Consider the following 19,753-nt stretch of genomic DNA (forward strand, 5'->3'; position numbering starts at 1 on the left):
GAAGCAGGAGATCTTTTTCATACTGGCCTTTATATGATTTTGAATCCAAGTGTCTGGCTTGGGAAAAGGGTAGAGCAGGATTAGGAGAGGTGGAAAGTTCTTCTAAGAGCTGTTGATGCCTGGTTGAAACAGCTGGAGGAGAGGTAGTAGGGGCAACCCAGAGGGGAAGGAGGAAAGAGGATTGCCTTCAAAGCACACCCCTTCAGGGATTTGTTAGCAAAAGGAAGAGCAGCTCTCACTGGAGATCTGCTTAGTGACAAAAGGGAAAAAAGATGTTCAGCTTCTCCTGTGGGAAGGCGAGACCCGGAGAGAGGAGGGGACGGTCCCGGAAGGCAGATTTCCCATTTCTGAAGCTCTAACCCTCAAGAGAAGATAAGGGACATTCCAAAAGATGGTATGAACCTGGAGCGGCCAGGATGGGTGGCCTGGAGCTCCTGGGTAAGAAAGCCTCAAGGTTACTGTTTTTCTCAGCTATCCCTTCACTTTGAGTCATATATTGAATAAAGGTTGTTTAAAACCTTAGATATGTCTTCCTTATCTTGTATTAATTCCCTAACGTGGAGGCTCAGCGATCTAACACACGGCAGAAAGCCAGACTTTGATTCAGAGAGGGAAGGCTTAGCGGCACTTCCAAGTGGGTTAGGGAAGGGGGAGATTTGGGACGACATTATCCACGCCAGACTCACGGACAATGGGTTCTGAGTTATTGCCCCGATCCAGGTAAGAGACCTGGGAGCGATTAACAGCCCTGCAGACGATCTTCTCCAGAGGTGTTGCTGCCCAGAGTGGGCTGGGAGAGAATCCTATTCTCCCTACAGGGACAGGGCTGTCAAATCACTTCCATAAAAATCCAAGACCCAGCCCCCACTCAGCAGCTGTTTCCTGCATTTGAGGAAAGCATCCCATTAGGTACAGAAAAGCAGGTGTGGGTGCTCTGCATATGTCTGCGACAGATGATGCAATTAGAAGGAAAAAAAAAAAAAACCCAATCACAGCTTAACTATTCCCCATAAAACAAAAGGCAAATCTAAGTACAAACAGGCACACTCATGCTTACATTTCCAGGCAACTAGGTGCTACCTAAAAAGCAGAAGATGAGAAACAATAATGAGCATAAGGGGCAGTTGATTTCATCTTATACCACCGTATCTGAAAGCTTTTCAAGGCAGAGTGACTGCAGAAGTGAAAAGAAAGTCCACGTAAACAGACACAAGGACATCAGAGCCTTTCGAAATCAAACGGATGTGAGCTGTCAGACGCCAGGTGGAAGGGTGTGATGCAAAATGAAGTCCAGGAGGGCTAAAACCAACAACAGCGTCTTCCCAAATCACAGCAAGATTGCACAGGATCTTTGTTTGCAAAGATTTGGTTTTGGACAGGAATCATAAATGCTTGCTGTTGAAGAAAAGGTCAGAGCTGAGTCCAAATAACAAAAATCAAACACTCGGTGACAGCCTTTTCATGCTGTCACTAACGAGGAACATCCAGCCATGACGTGGTGTTTGCCATCTGACCGTCTCCCGGGGCTGCCATTACGTGCAGAAGGTAACTGAGGAGGGTCACAAGCCCGTCTCAGCATCTTGTTCTTATGCCCGAATGCAGACCACAGAGGCATGTCTTACCATCTGCTTAAATACTCTTAAAGACACGCTTGATGTGTTGGCAAGGATGTGGAGAAGCTGGAACCCGTGTGCATGGCTGGTGGGGACAGAAAATGGTGCTGCCACTGTGGAAAGCAGTCTGGAAGTTCCTCAAAAGTTAAACACAGAATTATCGTACGACCCAGCAATTCCGCTCCGGGGTATATACCCCAAAGAACTGAGAGCAGGGACTCACACGGTTACCTGTACTCAATAGCCAAAAGGTGGGAATAACCCAGCCATCCATGAACAGATAAGTGGATAAACAAAATGTGATATTATACATAAAAGGTACAAGTTTCTGACGCCATCCAACATGGATGGACCTTGAGAACCTTATGCTAAGAGAAATAATCCAGACACAGGACAATTATTGTATGATGCCACTTGTATGAGGTGCCTAGAATAGGCAAATTCATGAGACAGAAAGGAGAGGAGAGGTTACCAGGGATTTAGGATAGGGGGGAATGGGGCATTATGGTTTCTTAGGTACAGCTTTTGGGATGATGAAACAGTTCTGGAAATGGATAGTGGTGATAGTTGCACAGTAGCATGAATGTATTCAACGTCGCCCAATTAAATGTTTAAAAATCATTAAAGCGAAAAGTTGTATGTTATATATGCTTTACTACAATTTAAAAAGAAGAAAGAAAACGAGGATGTTTCATGTCTCCAAAATATTCTACTCTTTTTAAGAGGTGGCTGTTCTTTTAGATGCTGGTTTCAGAAGAGCTCTGCTAAGGCAGATGGTGAAAGTCTAGTGACTAAGGCATAACTATGGCAACCTAGCCCGTGGGCCCTTGGTGAGGGCAGGCCTGATGACTTTCATCAAGCAGGAGGTAGTAGTGGGGGGAGGCACGGAACAGTGTGGAGGGGACAAAAAGGCTGCATGGAGTTTGAATATATCTTTCTTCTACTGCTGGGGGGAAGGGAGAAGGCACAGTTTCCCCCCTACGTCTCATCCCCTGGCCACATTTTTCTTGCCAACGGCCATGAGCAGGGACAATGCCTGACTCAGCCACTCATAAATTGTTCACCTCGGCAGGTCTCTCAACCACGCTGGGCTCAGCGTCCTCAGCTATAAATGCAGGTGCTGATACAACACCCCACCCCCCCTTCTCCAGTTGTGTAAGTGCTGTGTGACACAAAGAAGGTGGCCCCAGGATTCCAACAGTCTAGGAGCGAAACATAGGACTCAAGTGCCATGAAGGAGGTCTCGTGATGAAGGTAGGCTAACGGTGTCTGAGCACAGGCCCCTGAAACAGGCTGCACAGCACATGTGTAGTCTCAGGAGAACCTTGATTTCTGTATGTCACCACTCAGCACGGTTGTAAGCACACAAAGGGTACTTGAGAGAAGGAATGTCTAAGGCTGGAATGTCTTCAAAGAGTACACAGCCTAACTGGGGAGAACACATGCATAAATTATGGTAAAACATGGCAAGTGCCAAACTGGAGATACAATCAAGGTCTTACGGGACTTCAGGAAAAATCTAACTCTTTGCTGTTCCTTTTCTCAGTCTTTTATTCTTTTGCCATGCATTAAGAAAGCAAGCAAGGGTTCTGAATGCCGGAAAGACAGCCCGCAGGAAGGTGCTGTAAGCCGGGATTTCTGTTGCTGGGGTTGCATGCAACTCAGGGGCCCATGGCCAACAGACTGGGTGAAATATTGAAGGGAGATGGAAGGAAGGGGCTTAGATTGGAAACTAAGAATTCATAGTGAGTTGATCAATGCAAACTTACTGGTAGATAGAATTGTCATCCCAGTAGCACCTTTGACATTTATTATTATTATTTAGACATCATTCTTAAATAACTGACCCATGAAATTTTAGCCCCAAAGGGATCTGGGTGAGCACACAGGCCAGGGGTTCTCCTCTCAGCACCACTGACATTCGGGGCCGGACAGTTCTTTGTGTAGGGGCTGTCCTGTGCATTGTAGGATGTTCAGTGGCACCCCTGGCCTCTCTTTGGATTGGGGGAACAAAATAGCTCCTAGTTGAGATCCAGTGTAGCACAGAACAGGTCTTTTAGCCTGCAAGGACATGGGAGTCACCTAGGGAACTTAAAAATTCTGATACCCAAGCTGTGCCCCAGGCCGATTCAATTGGGAGGTAAGAGCCAGCCATTGGCATATTTCAAATAGGCCTCAGACAGCATACCTCCTAGGATTCCAGTGTGCATCCAGGATGAGAACCACTGATCTAGAAAGATTAGGGAACAGTTTTTGAATACCTTTAAGATGGTAGGTATTTTACCTACATCTCACTTAAAGTCAACAGCTCCGTGAAACTACAATTGTTTTCCTAATTAACCTGTGAGTAAAGGGAATCTCAGAAAAGTTAAGGAACTTGTCCAGGAGCATCCCAGCTGGAATGGTGGCTCTGCAAAAGGCAGTTTCAGTGGGCAGAGGTGGGCTATACCTGGAAGACAAAGCCAAGAACTGGAAAGTGGACAGGAGCAGAGCAGAAAAATGCACTCAGAGCGCAGGATGTAGTCCGGGGCGGGAGGGGTAAGCCCATGGTTACAGATGTGGACCTCAAAGAAGCCATTTTCTGGTTAGAATGAGGTCAGCACAGGGGAGAGACGGAACACACACATCCATTCGTTTCCCTCTTTGCTCTGTGGGGAAAAGGAACCAGAGAGACAGGGACACAGAAGCCATGGGGACACAGCTAGAGCAATCAAGTGAGATCAGGTAGGCTTTGGATGTCTAAGAAGAAAGATACAAAATGTTATACTCGAGCTTGGATAATCCTGGAAGCCTCTAGCAGTGGGGTGGAAGAGAAGGCTGTTTCCTGTTGAGCCATTATAAGGAAAACTTGAGACTTGGTATAAGGTAGGTTAAAGGTAGATGGTTCATGTTTATTATCCTATTGAATCCTTGCATATCTCCAAGAGACATTGGTTGTCTGTCTACTCCTTGTCTGCCCCCTGCCGATACACACTCAGAGGAGGCTTGTCAGACAGCATGCTGACACCAGAGTGCCTCTGCTCCATTTGAAGGAACGGCCTGTTGTAGAGACAGATTCAAGTCACTTAGTCCACTCGAGCTGCTATAACAAAATACCACAGACCAGGTGGCCTGTAAAGAACAGACATTTACTTCTCACAGCTCTGGAGGCTAGGAAGTGTAACACAAAGGATTCTGCTTCCTAGATGGCTGTCTTTTCCCTATAACCTCTCATGGCAGAAGGGGTCAGGGATCTCTCTGGAGCCTCTTTTATAAGGATACTAATCCCATTCATGAGGGCTTTGCTCTCATGACCTACTCACCACCCAAAGGTCACATCACACCTTGGGGGTTAGGATTTCAATAAGTGAATTTGGGGGAGCCACTGCAGTAACTGGAGGAAATCCACTTAATAAGAAAATATCCACGAACTTCATAAATATAAATTGAGAAATAAGAATAATCAGACACTGGGGAAAGGAAAAAACAAGAGCAGGTTCTAATAAAAATTGTTAAAAGCTGGTTACAGAAAGAAAACTCCTTACTCTGATAAAAGTTACATATCAGAGAACTCTGCAAACGTCTATTAGAAGCATTCCCAATGTTGGAACAAGACAAAAAAAAAAAAAACAAAAAAAAAACCACTGACATTATTATTCCAAACTTCTGGATTAGTCCAAAATTTTTTAGAGGTTTAAGCTGTTAAGTACCACAAGACAAGAGAATAATAAGAGGTAGAATATGCATTAGAAGATAACATTATTATTATTATTATCTATAGATGTCAAGATTTTCCACCTAGAAAAATCCATGTTAAATAAGTGAAAAACTATTAGAATTGTTAAAGGAGTCTAGCAAGATGTCCAGGTAGAAAATAAATACATGATTTGATACATGCTGGCATGACTAACTAGAAATACAGTGGAAAGATCTTATACTATATTAGCAAAAACTATAAACTACCTAGGAATAAACCTAATAAAACCTATGCAAACTCTAGATAAAGAAATTTTATGAAAGAACACAAAATGGGAAGATATGCTATACTCCTGACTCAAAAGAGTCAACGTTAGGGGCGCCTGGGTGGCTTAGTTGGTTAAACATCTGACTTTGGCTCAGGGTATGATCTCGCAGTTCGTGGGTTTGAGCCCCACGTGGGGCTCTGTGCTGACAGCTCAGAGCCTGGAGCCTGCTTTGGATTCTGAGTCTCCCTCTCTCTCTGCTCCTCCCCCACTCAAGCTCTCTCTCTCTCTCTCTCTCACAAATAAACAAACATTAAAAAAAAAAGTCAATGTTATGAAGCCATTTCTTTTATTCTTCAAATTAATCCATAAATTCATCGCAATCTCACTTGAGAAGCAGACGTTTTATGGATTTTGACAATTTTGAAGTATATGTAGAAAAAATGTACAAAAATACTCAAGGAAATTTAGGAAAAGAGCAAAGTGTTTGGGTAGGGAATTAGAGAGGGAGAAGAAAGTTGACCTACAAAAGAATGAAACCTAAAACTACAGTAATGAAAACGATATGGTACCAAAACAGGAAGAGACAAATAGATCAGTGGACTTGAATCAAGAATCCACAAGAATACCTACATATATTTGAATTTAATATATGGTAGAGGTGGCATTTCAAATGAGTGGGGAAAATTTAATAAATAGCTTTGTGACAACCCTACCTCACACCACACACAAAAATTTACACAAATCAGTATTTAAATATACAAAATGAGTATAAAAATAATAGAAGAAAATTCTAGAGACTAATTTTATAATGTGGGAGGTGGGCAAGTCTTCCTAAGTAAAACAAACCCCACAAGCTATAAAAAAAAAATGATTGACATGTTTGACAAAAAAAAGATTAAAATTTTTCTCCACAGAATAATAGATATGATAAGCACAGTTGAAACACAAGATAAAGACTAATATGTATATGAGCAGAAGATGGTTACTATCCATAACTTATATGAGTTCTTAAAACCAGTAAGAAAACCACAAACACAATTTAAAAACAGAATATTCATAGGAGTACAAATCACGATAAAAATGAGTGGTCAGGAAAATGCAAATAAAAAAGATATAGTAAAAGTTAATAAGTACATTCATAATATTTTGTGTTGGTCCAGGTTTGGAGAAAGGCACTTTTGGTGGGGGTACAAATTGGTACAACCACTTTGTAGAGGAATCTTCCTTTCTCTCTCAGTGTTCATTCCATTTGACCTACGAATTCTATTTCTAGGAATCTATCCTACAGAAATATTTACATAAGTATGAAAGGATATACCTATTAGGATATTCATGGAAGCATTACTTGTAAGAAGACCTTTATTTAAGTTTTCTTCTCCAAGAATTTGCTCTTTTTCTTCTAGAAACAACTTTTAAGTTATATATCTTGGCTTTTCTTTCATGGTATGGGCTTAAAAAAATGTCTACTGATCCTTGGTTGTCCACTTATGTTATTGTCTATTGATGTTTAAGATGAAAGCAATGGGAAGGCTGCTTGAGAATTCTGTACACATTGGCAGAGCTTGTCAACAGGCCAAATTTTAGAGGGTGAAAAATGGGGCACCGGTCATTCAGTTGCTTCTTCCTCCAATTCCACAATGGTTACTGAGGTCTTGGGGGCACCAATCCTCACAGCCACGTTCTAGTTCCCATCAGCTTTTGGATGAGGAGGTTGAGGCCAGCATTCTGAATGTGCGTGCCGGGGGGTGGGGGTGGGGTGCCCGTTCATATATTCCTCCATTTTTCAGTTCCATTCTCTTCTCCCACCCTCCATTTTATCTGCTGCCCCCAGACCCGGAGGCTGCTGGGCTCTGCATACGGGCTGGCCCCTCCTCATTATTATCCCCTCAGCTACCAAGGCTATGATTTCCTCTGCTCTATTAGAGAACATTCTTCCATCTGCTTTCAGAAATGTGTTCCAGAAATTTGTTAAAATCATTTCACAGATGCCCCCCCCCCTTCTTTTCTTGGTGGTTGTAGGTTATATCCTGTCTTATTCCTTTCGTATCATTTTGATGGAATCTTGGGAGGAAGGGGGCAAAAGAACCCTCATGTACTCAGTCTGCCATCTTGAACCACAAATCCAATGTATTATTTGCAATATTAGAAAATGAGACAATTTAAACATCCCTCAATAAGGAACTGCTGAACTAGATTATGTTACTTCTGTTGTATGGAATACTCTGCACTCAGAAAATAATGAATTAGCTTTATGTAGTAATATGAAAAGGTATCATGATATAATACTAAAATAAAAAAGCAAATTGCAGAAAGTATGCATAGTGACACCACTTTTAGAAGATCCATTTTTTTTGTACTTCCACAAAGGACTGATGCACACGGAGCTGGTAAGGGTGGTCATTTATGTGTCTTAATTAACACCTGAAGGCAGCGGACCCAGTATGGGGTTGGCACAAAGAAGGAATCTCATCTTTTTGCTCTATATCATCTGTATTGTTCAAAATTTTTACAATGCATGTGACAGATCTTTGGGATTAACTATCATACGGATGTAAGACATTCTGTTATCTAAATACTCCAACCTTTCCCATAGAGAGAGCAGCTCAGCTAATAAATGAAAGGTTTGCAACCTACAGACGATCCATGATACTTGATGTTTTAAATGCTGGTGATTATTATTATTGTTTAAAACCTTTAAGAAAACATGCTTAAAAGTAAAGGTATTGCCAATTTATTTTTTAAAGCTTACAGACCTTTAACAAATTTCTTCCAAGTCTCAGGCTCTATGACATGTAGCATGTTGGCAGGTAGAACATGTCCTGTAGAATCAATTTTGCTTGGTATGCTTTTATGTCTGATTTCTGAACTGTTACATAATGACATTAGTAAGCTGAGCTAGCTGCACTAGCCAAACTTTGATATTTCAGGTAGAATAGTTTTACAACATCTTATTACTAAGGAAGAGGTAAGTAATATAAAATGTCAATCATTTTAATAAAATTAGGTTTAACTTTTTATTTCCAAAGAGCAGGGTTCAGAATAACTCTCATGCAAAAGCACAATAGATAGCCTTTAGCATATCCATGGATTCCAAAGCCTTTTCCATTAAAAAAAAAGATATCTATCTATCTATCTATCTATCTATCTATCTATCTATATCTATCTATCTCTATCTATCATCTAGGAATCTATAATGCACCAAATAGTATATATTTTGGAGCATGTGGACAAATTCAAATAAACACTAAAAAATGGAGCTTGGGACGCCTGGGTAGCTCAGTTGGTTAAGTGTCTGACTCTTGGTTTCAGCTCAGGTCATGATCTCACAGTTTGAGAATCTGAGCCCCACATCAGGCTTTGTGCTTGCTTGGGATTCTCTCTCCCCCTCTCTCTGCCCCTCCCTCCCTCCTCTCTCTATCTCAAAATAAATAAATAAACTTAAAAATAAAAGTGGAGCTCAGTTCTGCAAAAATTCATTGGTTTCCAATCTAAAAGGAGACAAAGGGTCTATCTCCTGAAATCTGTGCATCATTAAAGGTCACGGTTTCTCCAGCTTTGCCCAGAGAAATAGTGGGTGTCACAAAGTGCTGAGCTGGCCTGTTGCCCCAGCTCCAGGTGGGTCTGTCCCCTGTGGGTTATGGCAGGACCAGGGCTAGAGCTCTGGCCTTCGGAGTCTGCATCCTAGCAGGACCAGCTCTTTTTTTTTTTTTTTTTTTAATTTATTTTAATGTTTATTTATTTTTGAGAGAGAGAGAGAGAGAGAGAGAGACAGAGGGACAGAGAGACAGAGAATGAGCAGGGGAGGACATAGAGAGAGGGAGACACAGAACCTGAAGCAGGTTCCAAGCTCTGGGCTGTCAGAGCAGAGCCCGACGTGGGGCTCGAACTCATGGACTATGAGATCATGACCTGAGCCGAAATTGGATGCTCAACTGACTGAGCCACCCAGGTGCCCCTAGCGGGTCTAGTTCTTGATGGAAAAAACCAAACTCAGCGTCTGGTTGAATGCACCAAATTCAGCCATAAACTCAGCGTCTGGTTGAATGCACCATTACTATTTACATATTAGCCAAGATTTGGGGGATGTATGCCTCCTTCTTCCGCATATGTAGTTTTGATTTTTAAATTTCAATTTTCACATCCTCACTCTATCATTGCATCTTTAGTAATTCTAGATCTTTCTCGAAGCAAGCAAAGTAAAGAATGCCCAATTTTAAAAATCAGAAGGCCACGTACGTCAAAATGCTTGGAGACTCTGGTACTTACCATACACATAGCACGACTGTTATCATTAACTAAGCGACTGGCCTAGAAAAGGCACTTACGTATTAAGGGTTTTAAAATTAAAAACCTTTTAAAACGAGGTGATAAGACCATCTTTTCCAGCAGTAATAATATAAGTCCTTCTGTTTTCATAGAAAGCGATTTTCCATTTCTATCGAGTTTGGAGAGTTAGTCATTAAAAAACACCAAGTGTTTCACAAGAAAAAGTTTGATTTGCATCACAAATAACTAAAGGTAATTCTGAGAAACAGGGCAACTGAAAAACTTTGAAAAGCTGTGCATGGTTTGAAAGCAATGACACAAATTTGAACTATTCCTTCCCTCTCTATTGCCAATTCTACAGAACAGCTGTACATGAACAGCCAAATCAATTTTGTGCATCAAGTCACATTTTTACACAAAATAGTTTTCTTAGCCAGGAATCACACAGTAAGAAAACCAAAACCTTCACCATTACCTGGAAAATTGTAGAGAAACCCACCACATATCTCTTCAAAAAACGTTTAAGTGTTTGAAAATGTGTAATGTAAAACACAGTTGTTGAACAGTTCAAAAATAGCCAGAGACACCTGTGTTCTAATGACTTCTACACAATCTCAGGCAATCCCATGCAATTTAACTTTTAAACTATACAGACCCGACAGAATAGGAGATTTAGCAGGATAGGTGGGATAGCTAAAGAGAATACTTGTGATCAGAAAAATACCATCCGAACCACTGTACATTTTAAAAGGTTGAATTTTGGGGCGCCTGGGTGGCGCAGTCGGTTAAGCGTCCGACTTCAGCCAGGTCACGATCTCGCGGTCCGTGAGTTCGAGCCCCGCGTCAGGCTCTGGGCTGATGGCTCGGAGCCTGGAGCCTGTTTCCGATTCTGTGTCTCCCTCTCTCTCTGCCCCTCCCCCGTTCATGCTCTGTGTCTCTCTGTCCCAAAAATAAATAAAAAACGTTGAAAAAAAATTAAAAAAAAAAAAAAAAAAAAAAAAAAAAAGGTTGAATTTTACAATACATGAATTACATGTCAATAAACATAAGAAAAAAGGAGGAAAAAAAAGCATTGCACGTAGTTTCAGTGCTGCAGACAGAAGGTCCCATTCATCACCTCTGGAACCTACTTTCTCTGTGGCCTGTTCTTCTGTTTCCATTCTCCCTCCTTTGCCCACATGCCATCCTATAATATTGGCAAAGGACTCTGGATTTCTCATGTACCCAACTGCTCTCTGGGCATACAAGGTTGAATTTGACTTTCTGAATCATCACCCTTTCATTGAGCCTTTTTTAGGGGGAGAGGGAATTTTGATTCCACGAAGCTCTGATGTACTAAAAAGGTCTCGGAGACAAAGGAAAGGGAATGAACATTGGTCAGTTGCTAGTAAGTGATTGGGTTCTGAATATCTGTTATGCTATTAATTGTCCTGAAAACTTACAAGGTCAAGATTCTTCTTCCCATACTCTAGATGCAAACACTGAGGCTCTGAGAGCAGTTTCCATTCAGACATCCAGTGGATATTCATTCAGGGTTTTCTCTTCAGAGGGCACAACTTAAAAACTGTTTGCCGAACAGGACTAATTTGAGCAATGAGAATTTACTAAAAACAACACAACGCTCGTGAAAAGTGGCATTGTTTTCTGGTGCACTTGCACCCAATGACGCTTCAACTAATCCCCTGAAGAACATTTTCCACTCTAGAAGATGGGATGTTTATGGAGATGTGATGTTCTAATATTAAAAAAAAAAAAAAAAAAAAAAAAGGAGTAAACACACACAAGGACTATCTTCTCACAACTAAAAATAACACACAAACCACTCATTGGGAAAACTGGGCTTATTGTCACTTTGGTGGCTCCTGGGCTTGCCAGAGCCAATGGGTCAGCTCTCCACTTTAACTGGACTTGTCTCAGGGTCTCACCTGCCATTCCTTCCTCCTCCTGCCAATAAATCCAGGTGAAGCTAATTTCAGTTGCATTTTCCTGGGTGCAGAGAGAAGAGCTGTGGGATTTGGAGTTGTCGGGTCCGGATTTATCTTCGGGGGTGTTCCTGGTACTTGAAATTTGCAAACTTAACCACCTCTCTCAACTGCTGCAACCACTGACTGCTGCATGGCCAATGGTGTGCCAGAAGAACTCTGAGAACTGCTCATGGGTATTATATCTTGATAGACTGCTATGCTTGGAGATAGACTGCCTGGGTTCGAATCTCAGCTCTACCTCATCCTTGCTGGGCGATGTTGGCAAGTTACATAATCTCTCTGTGCTCATTTCCTTATCTATAAAATGGGGATAGGAACTGCTCCTATCCCTAGGGTTGTTGAGAGGGTTCAATAATTTAGTAGAGGCAAAACACTAAGAATGGTGTCTGGCACATAGTGTCTGCGCCATTTAAGTGAAAGACATAATTAAAAATGAAAATGAATATTGCCTTCATGAAATGACTCAGGAATTGCTTTCCTTGTGTTATTTTGTTGGTTAATCTGCACATGCTTACCTAAAATTGGTAAAAATTAATTTGTATGGCCTGATTGGCTTTGTGTAAAATGCAATCAGCCAGAAACCCAGGAGGAAGTATCAACAAAGATCTAACTTTCAGTAGGAAAATGGGTTAAAACGGCTTCTTGATATTGACGACCTTGACCAAAGTGACTGCAGCTGTTAAGAAGATACATACATGCTCTACACATCCTGCTGCCTCAGGCAGATGAAGCAGAAAGAAGAGAAAAAACGGTTTTACTTTAGACTTGTAGGGAACGAAGCTCCAGACAGGGTCATCAATGGCCCCTGGCCACCTTGAACTCCCAACAGAACAAAGACTGGCACATACCCTGGCTTTTTATAGAGCCTCCCCCATCTCAGAGAAACCATTTAGCCCATCACCTGTTTCATAACCACGTTGCTCTTGGAAGGAACAAAGGCTGGCTTAAATGTGTAGGTATTAAATATTTATTTGCAAGGACTTTTAAAATTTTCTCCACCCACGCTTCTCATTTCAAGGGGAAGGCCAAGCGGTGCTTTGGCGCATCCCAGTGGCACCTTCTACGTGTCTACGGACCTCTGGACACTGCTGTGTCACGATCCTGGGAAGGAACGAATCATCCGGTAGTGACAGAGGGTTTCCTCCGGAAAAAGACCAAGCTTACCCAAATAGTTGTTGCTCTTGTACATCTCGGTGATGTTGATTTTGGTGGCTCCTTGGGGAATCTCGACAACTCGGTGGTAGCCCAGGCTGGTGAGGGCATGCTTGAACACGCCTGACACAACCTGACAGCCTGTGTTATCGCCTCCACACACCCCGCATTTGTCCACAACTTTGTCGGAGCCTAAGTAGTCGTCACAGCCAATGCTCTGTGGAGAGGTAGAAAACAAAAGACTCTTGTAGCATGTAACAGGAGTGCGAGGGGAGACAGGGCGAGGGGGCGATGGAAGATCTATTAGTGGGTCTCGAACTGACCTCCCTCCTGCCTCCATTCAGCCCCTGCAGGTGAGCAAGTTCATTCTTCCTGCACTCGATGGATAGTCACAAAGCACCGACTCTGGGCAAGAAGTGTATGAATTGTACACTCTAGGGGCGGGGTGCAGGGCCCAGACAGTAGACAAGACAAGCAAATCAAACAGTACGCTTGGTGGTGGCAAATTATAAGGAGAAAATTAGGCAGAGAGAAGGAACAGGGAGGGTGTGGGGGCCGGTCACTTATTTATACTGGCTGGACAGTGAAGTTGTCCTGCACATCCATCCCCCTATGGGACTCAGAGGGGAGAGATCATCTGGGATTTCTATACAAAGTTCTTTGGCTCCATGATAAGTATTGCACCAAAAATTGGGGTTTGTCCCCAAGTCTTGTGTTCTAAATGACAGACCGTATAAATGCTTAGCAAAGTACCCTGAGAAGTGGTACTCGCAGGCTTAGCCTCTTAGGGCATTAAGTCAAATTGGTCGAGATCTGGGTCTCTGCTGGTCACTGTGGCTCTGAAGAGCTGAGCAGCAGGATTTGGCTTGGCTCCCCCAGAGCATTTTTCCTGGGGGAAAGCGGGGAAGGAGGCAAAGGCCAGAGACGCCAGCAAGCTGGACGATGATCTTCCCATGACTCAAAGATTTCTTTTGCTTTATCTTTCCCCTCCCTGTTCATGTTTCCGTTGGGGCCATTTTATTTTGCACTTGGAACAAAGTGCAAGATCATTACCTTTATACAGTCTTTTCCTACTTCTGGGGCTCATGATCATGCTTCCTGCATCTAAGATGTGGGCATGTGGTTGGAGTAAATAATTCTGTCACATTTCTACGGGCAGATGGAAGTGAGCAGATGACAGCTGGGCAATGAAGCGCTGTGATGACAGGATTCATCCACTGGGTTATGGGGATAGGGAACGGTACTTGAGATCAGAATGGTACTCTAAAACTTGAGACACATGTTTGCGGAATCACAGGCTTGTGTTGGTTCTTTGAATTCTAAAGAGCACTCATCAGACCCCATCCCAGGGGGGCAAAGTGGTCGGCAAACCATCCAAAATCCACTTGTGATTTTGTGAAATAACGCTGGGTCTGTTCATATGGGCCCTACAGGTCAAATCCTATATGCAGAGTCAAATCAGAAGGTTTTCAGGCTGTCCCCTCCAACCTCACGTTTGATTGACATCTTTCTGTAGACACTGTACCTCTGCATTATTACTTCCATATTCCTGAGTGCACATTAGTCCATCAATAATAACTGGTCTCTCTTCACAAATAGCTTCTCTGTAAAACATTATTTCTGACAGTAACAGAACATCATCTCAATATGTTCATCCACATCCAATTAACCTCTCAAAATGCCATGTTTGCTGTGTATTTCTCCTCCCTCAAATATTTCTTGCCCCTGCCCCAAGCACATTTTAGCAGAAAAATAAGGAAAATGTTTTCCATGCATGATTTCTATCTCTGACCCCTTGGGTTCTCCTTTGCTTTGAGAAAAAAAAAAAAAAAAAAAAAAAAAAAGAAACAAGCAAAATGCCACATTGCCAAAGCAAGATTCCAACCAAATTAAGGACATGCCTCTGATTGTCACTGATGGGGACGATGGATAGAAATGTTGGTCAGCACACAGTCCTTGCCCTGTCCAGCAAAATCTCACTCTCCTCCCTTTCCATTTCTGCCGTCCCTGGGCCCGGTTTGTCCCAGACTGAGCTCCTCCTCACGGGGGATTCCAGGAAAGGGAGCACTTCATACAAAGGCAGAGAGGTAGGAAAGCATGTTCACAGAACAACACGGCTCAAGTGTAGGGTTGCTGGGAGGCATGAAATCAGGCTGGAGAATTCAGCTGAATGGTTTAAGAATCTTGTTTGCCAGGAGGAAGAATTAGAATTTTATCTGAAGGCATCAACAAGCAACCCCTGGGTGTCGAGAAAGGGAGGGCCATGCTCAGATTTGTTTCTCAGACGATAACTTTGGTGTTGTGGAGAGGGTCCCAGAGTGAGGAGAACAGGCAGCCTAGCCCGTCTCTCTCTTCTAAATGGGGTATAGGGGACATTTCAAGGATGAATGAGAGCCTCCAAAGACAAGGACAGACATCACATGAATCCTTAGCCCCCAGCCCCATTAGAGCGGGAGGACCAACAAGAAAATTACAAATTACACAGCCACAGTGGGCTTCAGACAACCACAGACACAGAATAAATGCCATTTTACCTTGTGAAACAGATTATATTGAGATGTTCTCCACAGTCCCATGAATGCCACCTCCACACGCCAGATTTCCTATGCAGCACAGCCACTCTGCAGGAAGCTAGACATGGGAGGGAAGGTTGTAACCTTTTCTCCTGCCAGATGTCCAAATGGCCTACAGGTTGGCTTCGGTGAAGCATGTAGCCACACAAGAGACGCCAAGAACTACAGGTGACACCCTGTTTCCTCAGGGCTTCATGGCCACTTCCTTCTGGGCTCAGCGCTGAAAACATCTCCACCACCGTCCGGGTCTTTCAGGGGACGATGCCCACAAGTGAATTGGGTCTGAATTCTGGCTCGCACTTTAGGAAGCTGGTCAGCTGGTCTCTGGTGGGGATAACTTAATGCACTGGTCTCTGTTTCCAAACTCAGAGGCGCTACCAAAGTGCTATCACTAGGTGCTTAAAAAAAAAAAAGGGCACTGGAGTCTGTGGACCCGGGTTTTGTGTTGGCTCTGCCTCTTAGGAGCGCTGACCTTTGGACGCACCAGTTAGCCATTGTGAGCCTCTGGTTCTTTTTCTGTGGCTGGGGTTGGTACGGTGTCTACCCGACGGCAATGTCGGGAGGACCTAAGCAGATAAACAAGAAGGTGCCTGGCAGCATGGGTTTGGTTAATTACGGTCCTCATATACTGGTTGCATCTGGAATCCATCCATTTCGAAGTAAATTCCACCATCGTATAACCACAGACCCACTCCTATTTCTACAATGCTCTCTATTACTTCTCAGTCACAGATACTCTCTTCTTCATTTGGAGAGAGTCAGAGACATCCAAAGAGCTGAGGAAAGGCCAGCGTTCACCGTAAAGGTAAGGCACGTTGCTGGGCCCCTTCACCCTTACTGCGCCAACAGCACCTCGTGAAAACGGACAGGATGAACATCTGCTCCTTGATCTACCTTTATTTCATGTTTTTTTCTCACCACGTACCGCAGTTCAGAAGAGACATTTCTTGCTGTGACAAAGACAACTGGACAACTGGACAAATACCCTTAGTATTCTTCCAGTGAGTTTTGCAACATGTTGTAGGAGAATTTTACGCGTTGCAAGCCGTCACAGAAGAAATTGCTCAAGAATTGCCCCCAGTTGTGTGCCGAAATTAACCTAAGTGAAGTTTCCTGAGGGAAATGAGCGATCTGGATGACATATCTGGTGGTGGAGTTCACAGGGAGGAGGCCTCCGTACATCACGGCAGGGCAGGCTGGTGCCTGATGTGCAGATAGGGGAGCTTCTGATGCCCTAATGGGAAGCAGATGTTTCTATGTGTGCTCAATAAACACACCCGATAGGGTAACCTCCACTGGTTGGCTAGATGACACGGACAGATAGCACAACGCGCCTTAATCATCACGCTGTCACAACAGTGTGGGAGAACGTTATTATTAAAATGATTAGTAGCTAACACCAATTTGCTTTTGTTTGCAGTAAGCTAATTCGTGGAAATACATATGGATGCCAAAACTTCTATTCATGACATTCTGTTGAAAGAAATCCTTTGCATAATGATAAATCCCTCCCTCTGATTACGTTAGGAATGCACATCGATACCACCTTCCTGGAAAGCAATTTAGCAATATATACTGTTTGATCCTATTTCTTCTTCTAGGAATTTATGCCAAGGAAATGATAAATGAGGCTAACACTTTCTGTATGAAGGAACTCATCACAGTCATTATTATTAATAAGAAACAATTGGAAGAGTCCTGAATGTCCAACACAGGAAAACAGTGAAACAACATATAGAAATTCTCTAGGAAATACTGGATGGATCTTTTTCCAGCCATTATGCTCATTAAAATCTGCTCGTACTTGCACCTACGTGATTGGCCCTCAACACAGTTCGGGAAATAATTTCTGAGGCAACCCCTACTATGTGCCAATAGGGTGTTAGGCAGGGAGACATGAAGGTAAAACACACACAGTTCTTACGGTCTACATCAGGGTTGGCAAATGACAGTTCGCAGGCCAAATCTGGCCCATGACCCATTTTTGTAAACAAAGATTTACTGGAACACAAACATGCCCATTTGCTTGCCTACTGTCTAGGCTGCTTTTGTGCTGTGACAGTGGGGTTGAATAGTTGCGACAGAGATAGTATGGTCCACAGCACCCAAGATATTTGTGGTCTGGTGCTTTACAGAAAAAATGCCAACCTCTGGACTAAACTAGAAGGCAGATGTGATCCCGTCATTCAACATAGTATATATACTGGTGGGAGGGCAAGACTGAGGCTCAGGCTGAGGCTTCCAGATAAACCTCTGATTGCCCTCACCTGCTTTCTCTACGCTGCCCACTTGACTTGTTCCAATATGTTTTAACCCTAAAACATAAGGCAAAGAGTTGTCATCTTCTACCTCAGCAGTCTTCAACAAGAGTTTTTTAAGGAAAAAAAAACACATACTTTTTAAACAAAACCTCATGCAGAAATGCTGAACTCCAATATATAAAATGAGGCCGGGTTTGGAAGTTCAGCATGTCACTTCCTTACCTTCTTGCTCCCGGCCATGGTTTCTCAACCATGGCTCTAGGGACATTTTGGGCCAGATGGTTCCTGGTTGTGGGGGCTATCTTCTGCACTGTAGGATGGTTGGTGACATGTGACACCCTCTCCTCAGTACGACAAATGAAAATGTATCTAGATGTTGCCAAATGTCCCCAAATGATCTCCAATTGAGAATCACTGCTGTAGCGTAATCTTCAGCTCATGGGATACCAGAGACGAACATGACAGTTCCCCCAGAAAGCATTAGAACAACGGCAGCTCCAAGGAAGTCAAAAACAGCACTCCGTCAATGTCAGAGAAGCTAATGAGCAAAGAATACTTAATTATCCAGTTAAAACAACAACAACAACAACAACAACAACAACATTTCCTCACCACCATCAACCAACCAGTAGGCTAGGGCTCTTTAAGCTTGCCATTTGGTCTAACTTCAGTATGGACAAGATTATGTTCCAGAAAGAACACAGTGCCTAGTATACAGTAGGCACTTAGTAAGTGTTTGCTGAATGAAAGAGCAGCTGGCTGAGGCATCAGGAGATCAAAACTACAGGACCAATTTTCTCTCTTAACTGGATCATCTCTAAGGTATCTTCTGGTGCTAAAATGTTTCCGGAAAAAAAAAGGAGTTACAGCCCTGATGTGAGGAATCCTGCCATGTCTCAAGTCAGAGGAATTTTCTATACGTAGACAAAATTAAATTGGAAACAGGAACCAATGGGAAACAAACTGACAATGTCATTCATTTGAAGAGAAGAAATGGTCTACGGGATGAAAGGTATTTTGGCTTCCCTAACGAAGACAGTTGTGAAACTAGCGATCTGGTTTTAATCAAGCTTATGGTTGTCGCTTTTCAGTACCTCATCCTATTTCATTAGAGAATAGCACCTTACCAAGCGACTTAACTGGAATAAAATGCTGGCACTCTTGTAGGATAAAATTGGATGAAGGTCAACTGCAACAATGCTTACAAATCTGATGAAAGAAGCCCCGAGAGGGAAACGTTTCTCACGCCGTAAGAGAATTACCACCCTCCTTGCCACCAGGGTCGTCTCTCCCTGGAGAGGGGGGATATTCCAAACCCTCAAATTCCCATGCTTTACTTTCATGGTTTTCCTCCCCGAATGGCTTAAAATGGGGGGAGGGGGCATGAATGAATTATGACAATGATAACCGCTTTATTATAAAATAAGGTATATATATATTTTGTATAGAATCGTAGAAACCTCTGGACCTCCATTTTACTCTTAAAATGTAAGGCTCTCTGGTGAATTTTCTATTGAAAGAGAATTCTGTTTTGGGGCACCTGGGTGGCTCAGTTGGTTAAGCATCCGACTCTTGATCTCAAGATCAAGCCCCTGTGTTGGGCTCTACGCTGACAGTGCAGAGACTGCTTGGAGTTCTCTCACCCTCTCTCTCTTTCTCTGCCCCTACCCCACTCATGCTCACTCACATTCTCCCTCAAAAATAAATACAGTTAAAAAAATTTAAAGAGGATTCTGTTTAAAATACTTGGTTGGATTGTTTGGAAACTCGATAGGGCCCCAGGAGGGGCTCATACCATGTGGGAGAGGTCTGTTAGGTGCTGTAGTTTTAGCAGCCGAGGGGTCAGGACTAGGAAGTTTCCTGCAGAAAGGAGAAGACACAGTCTATATTCTATATGGTGAAGTTCTGGAAGCAAGTATTAGCAAAAAGGCAACCGTGAGTTGGGTTGGCGAATGTGCC

The 19,753-nt window shown here is 43.0% G+C and overlaps 1 protein-coding gene across 5 annotated transcripts in view; it reads right to left on the reverse strand.

Moving 5' to 3' along the window:
• THSD4 (thrombospondin type 1 domain containing 4) overlaps window positions 1-19,753 on the reverse strand; it is a 571,917-nt gene that overhangs the window by 90,170 nt on the left and 461,994 nt on the right. For all 5 annotated transcript variants that reach the window (XR_009606663.3, XM_060620985.3, XM_060620986.3 and 2 more), the window contains one exon: window positions 12,973-13,177. Coding sequence is in view for 4 of the 5 variants with exons in the window: in XM_060620985.3 (XP_060476968.1) it covers window positions 12,973-13,177 (205 nt within the window). In the remaining variant the exon portion in view is untranslated. The remainder of the gene's footprint in view (window positions 1-12,972; window positions 13,178-19,753) is intronic.

Source organism: Panthera onca, chromosome B3 (genome assembly GCF_046562875.1).
Source record: "Panthera onca isolate mPanOnc1 chromosome B3, mPanOnc1 haplotype 2, whole genome shotgun sequence".
Taxonomy (NCBI): Eukaryota; Metazoa; Chordata; class Mammalia; order Carnivora; family Felidae; genus Panthera; species Panthera onca.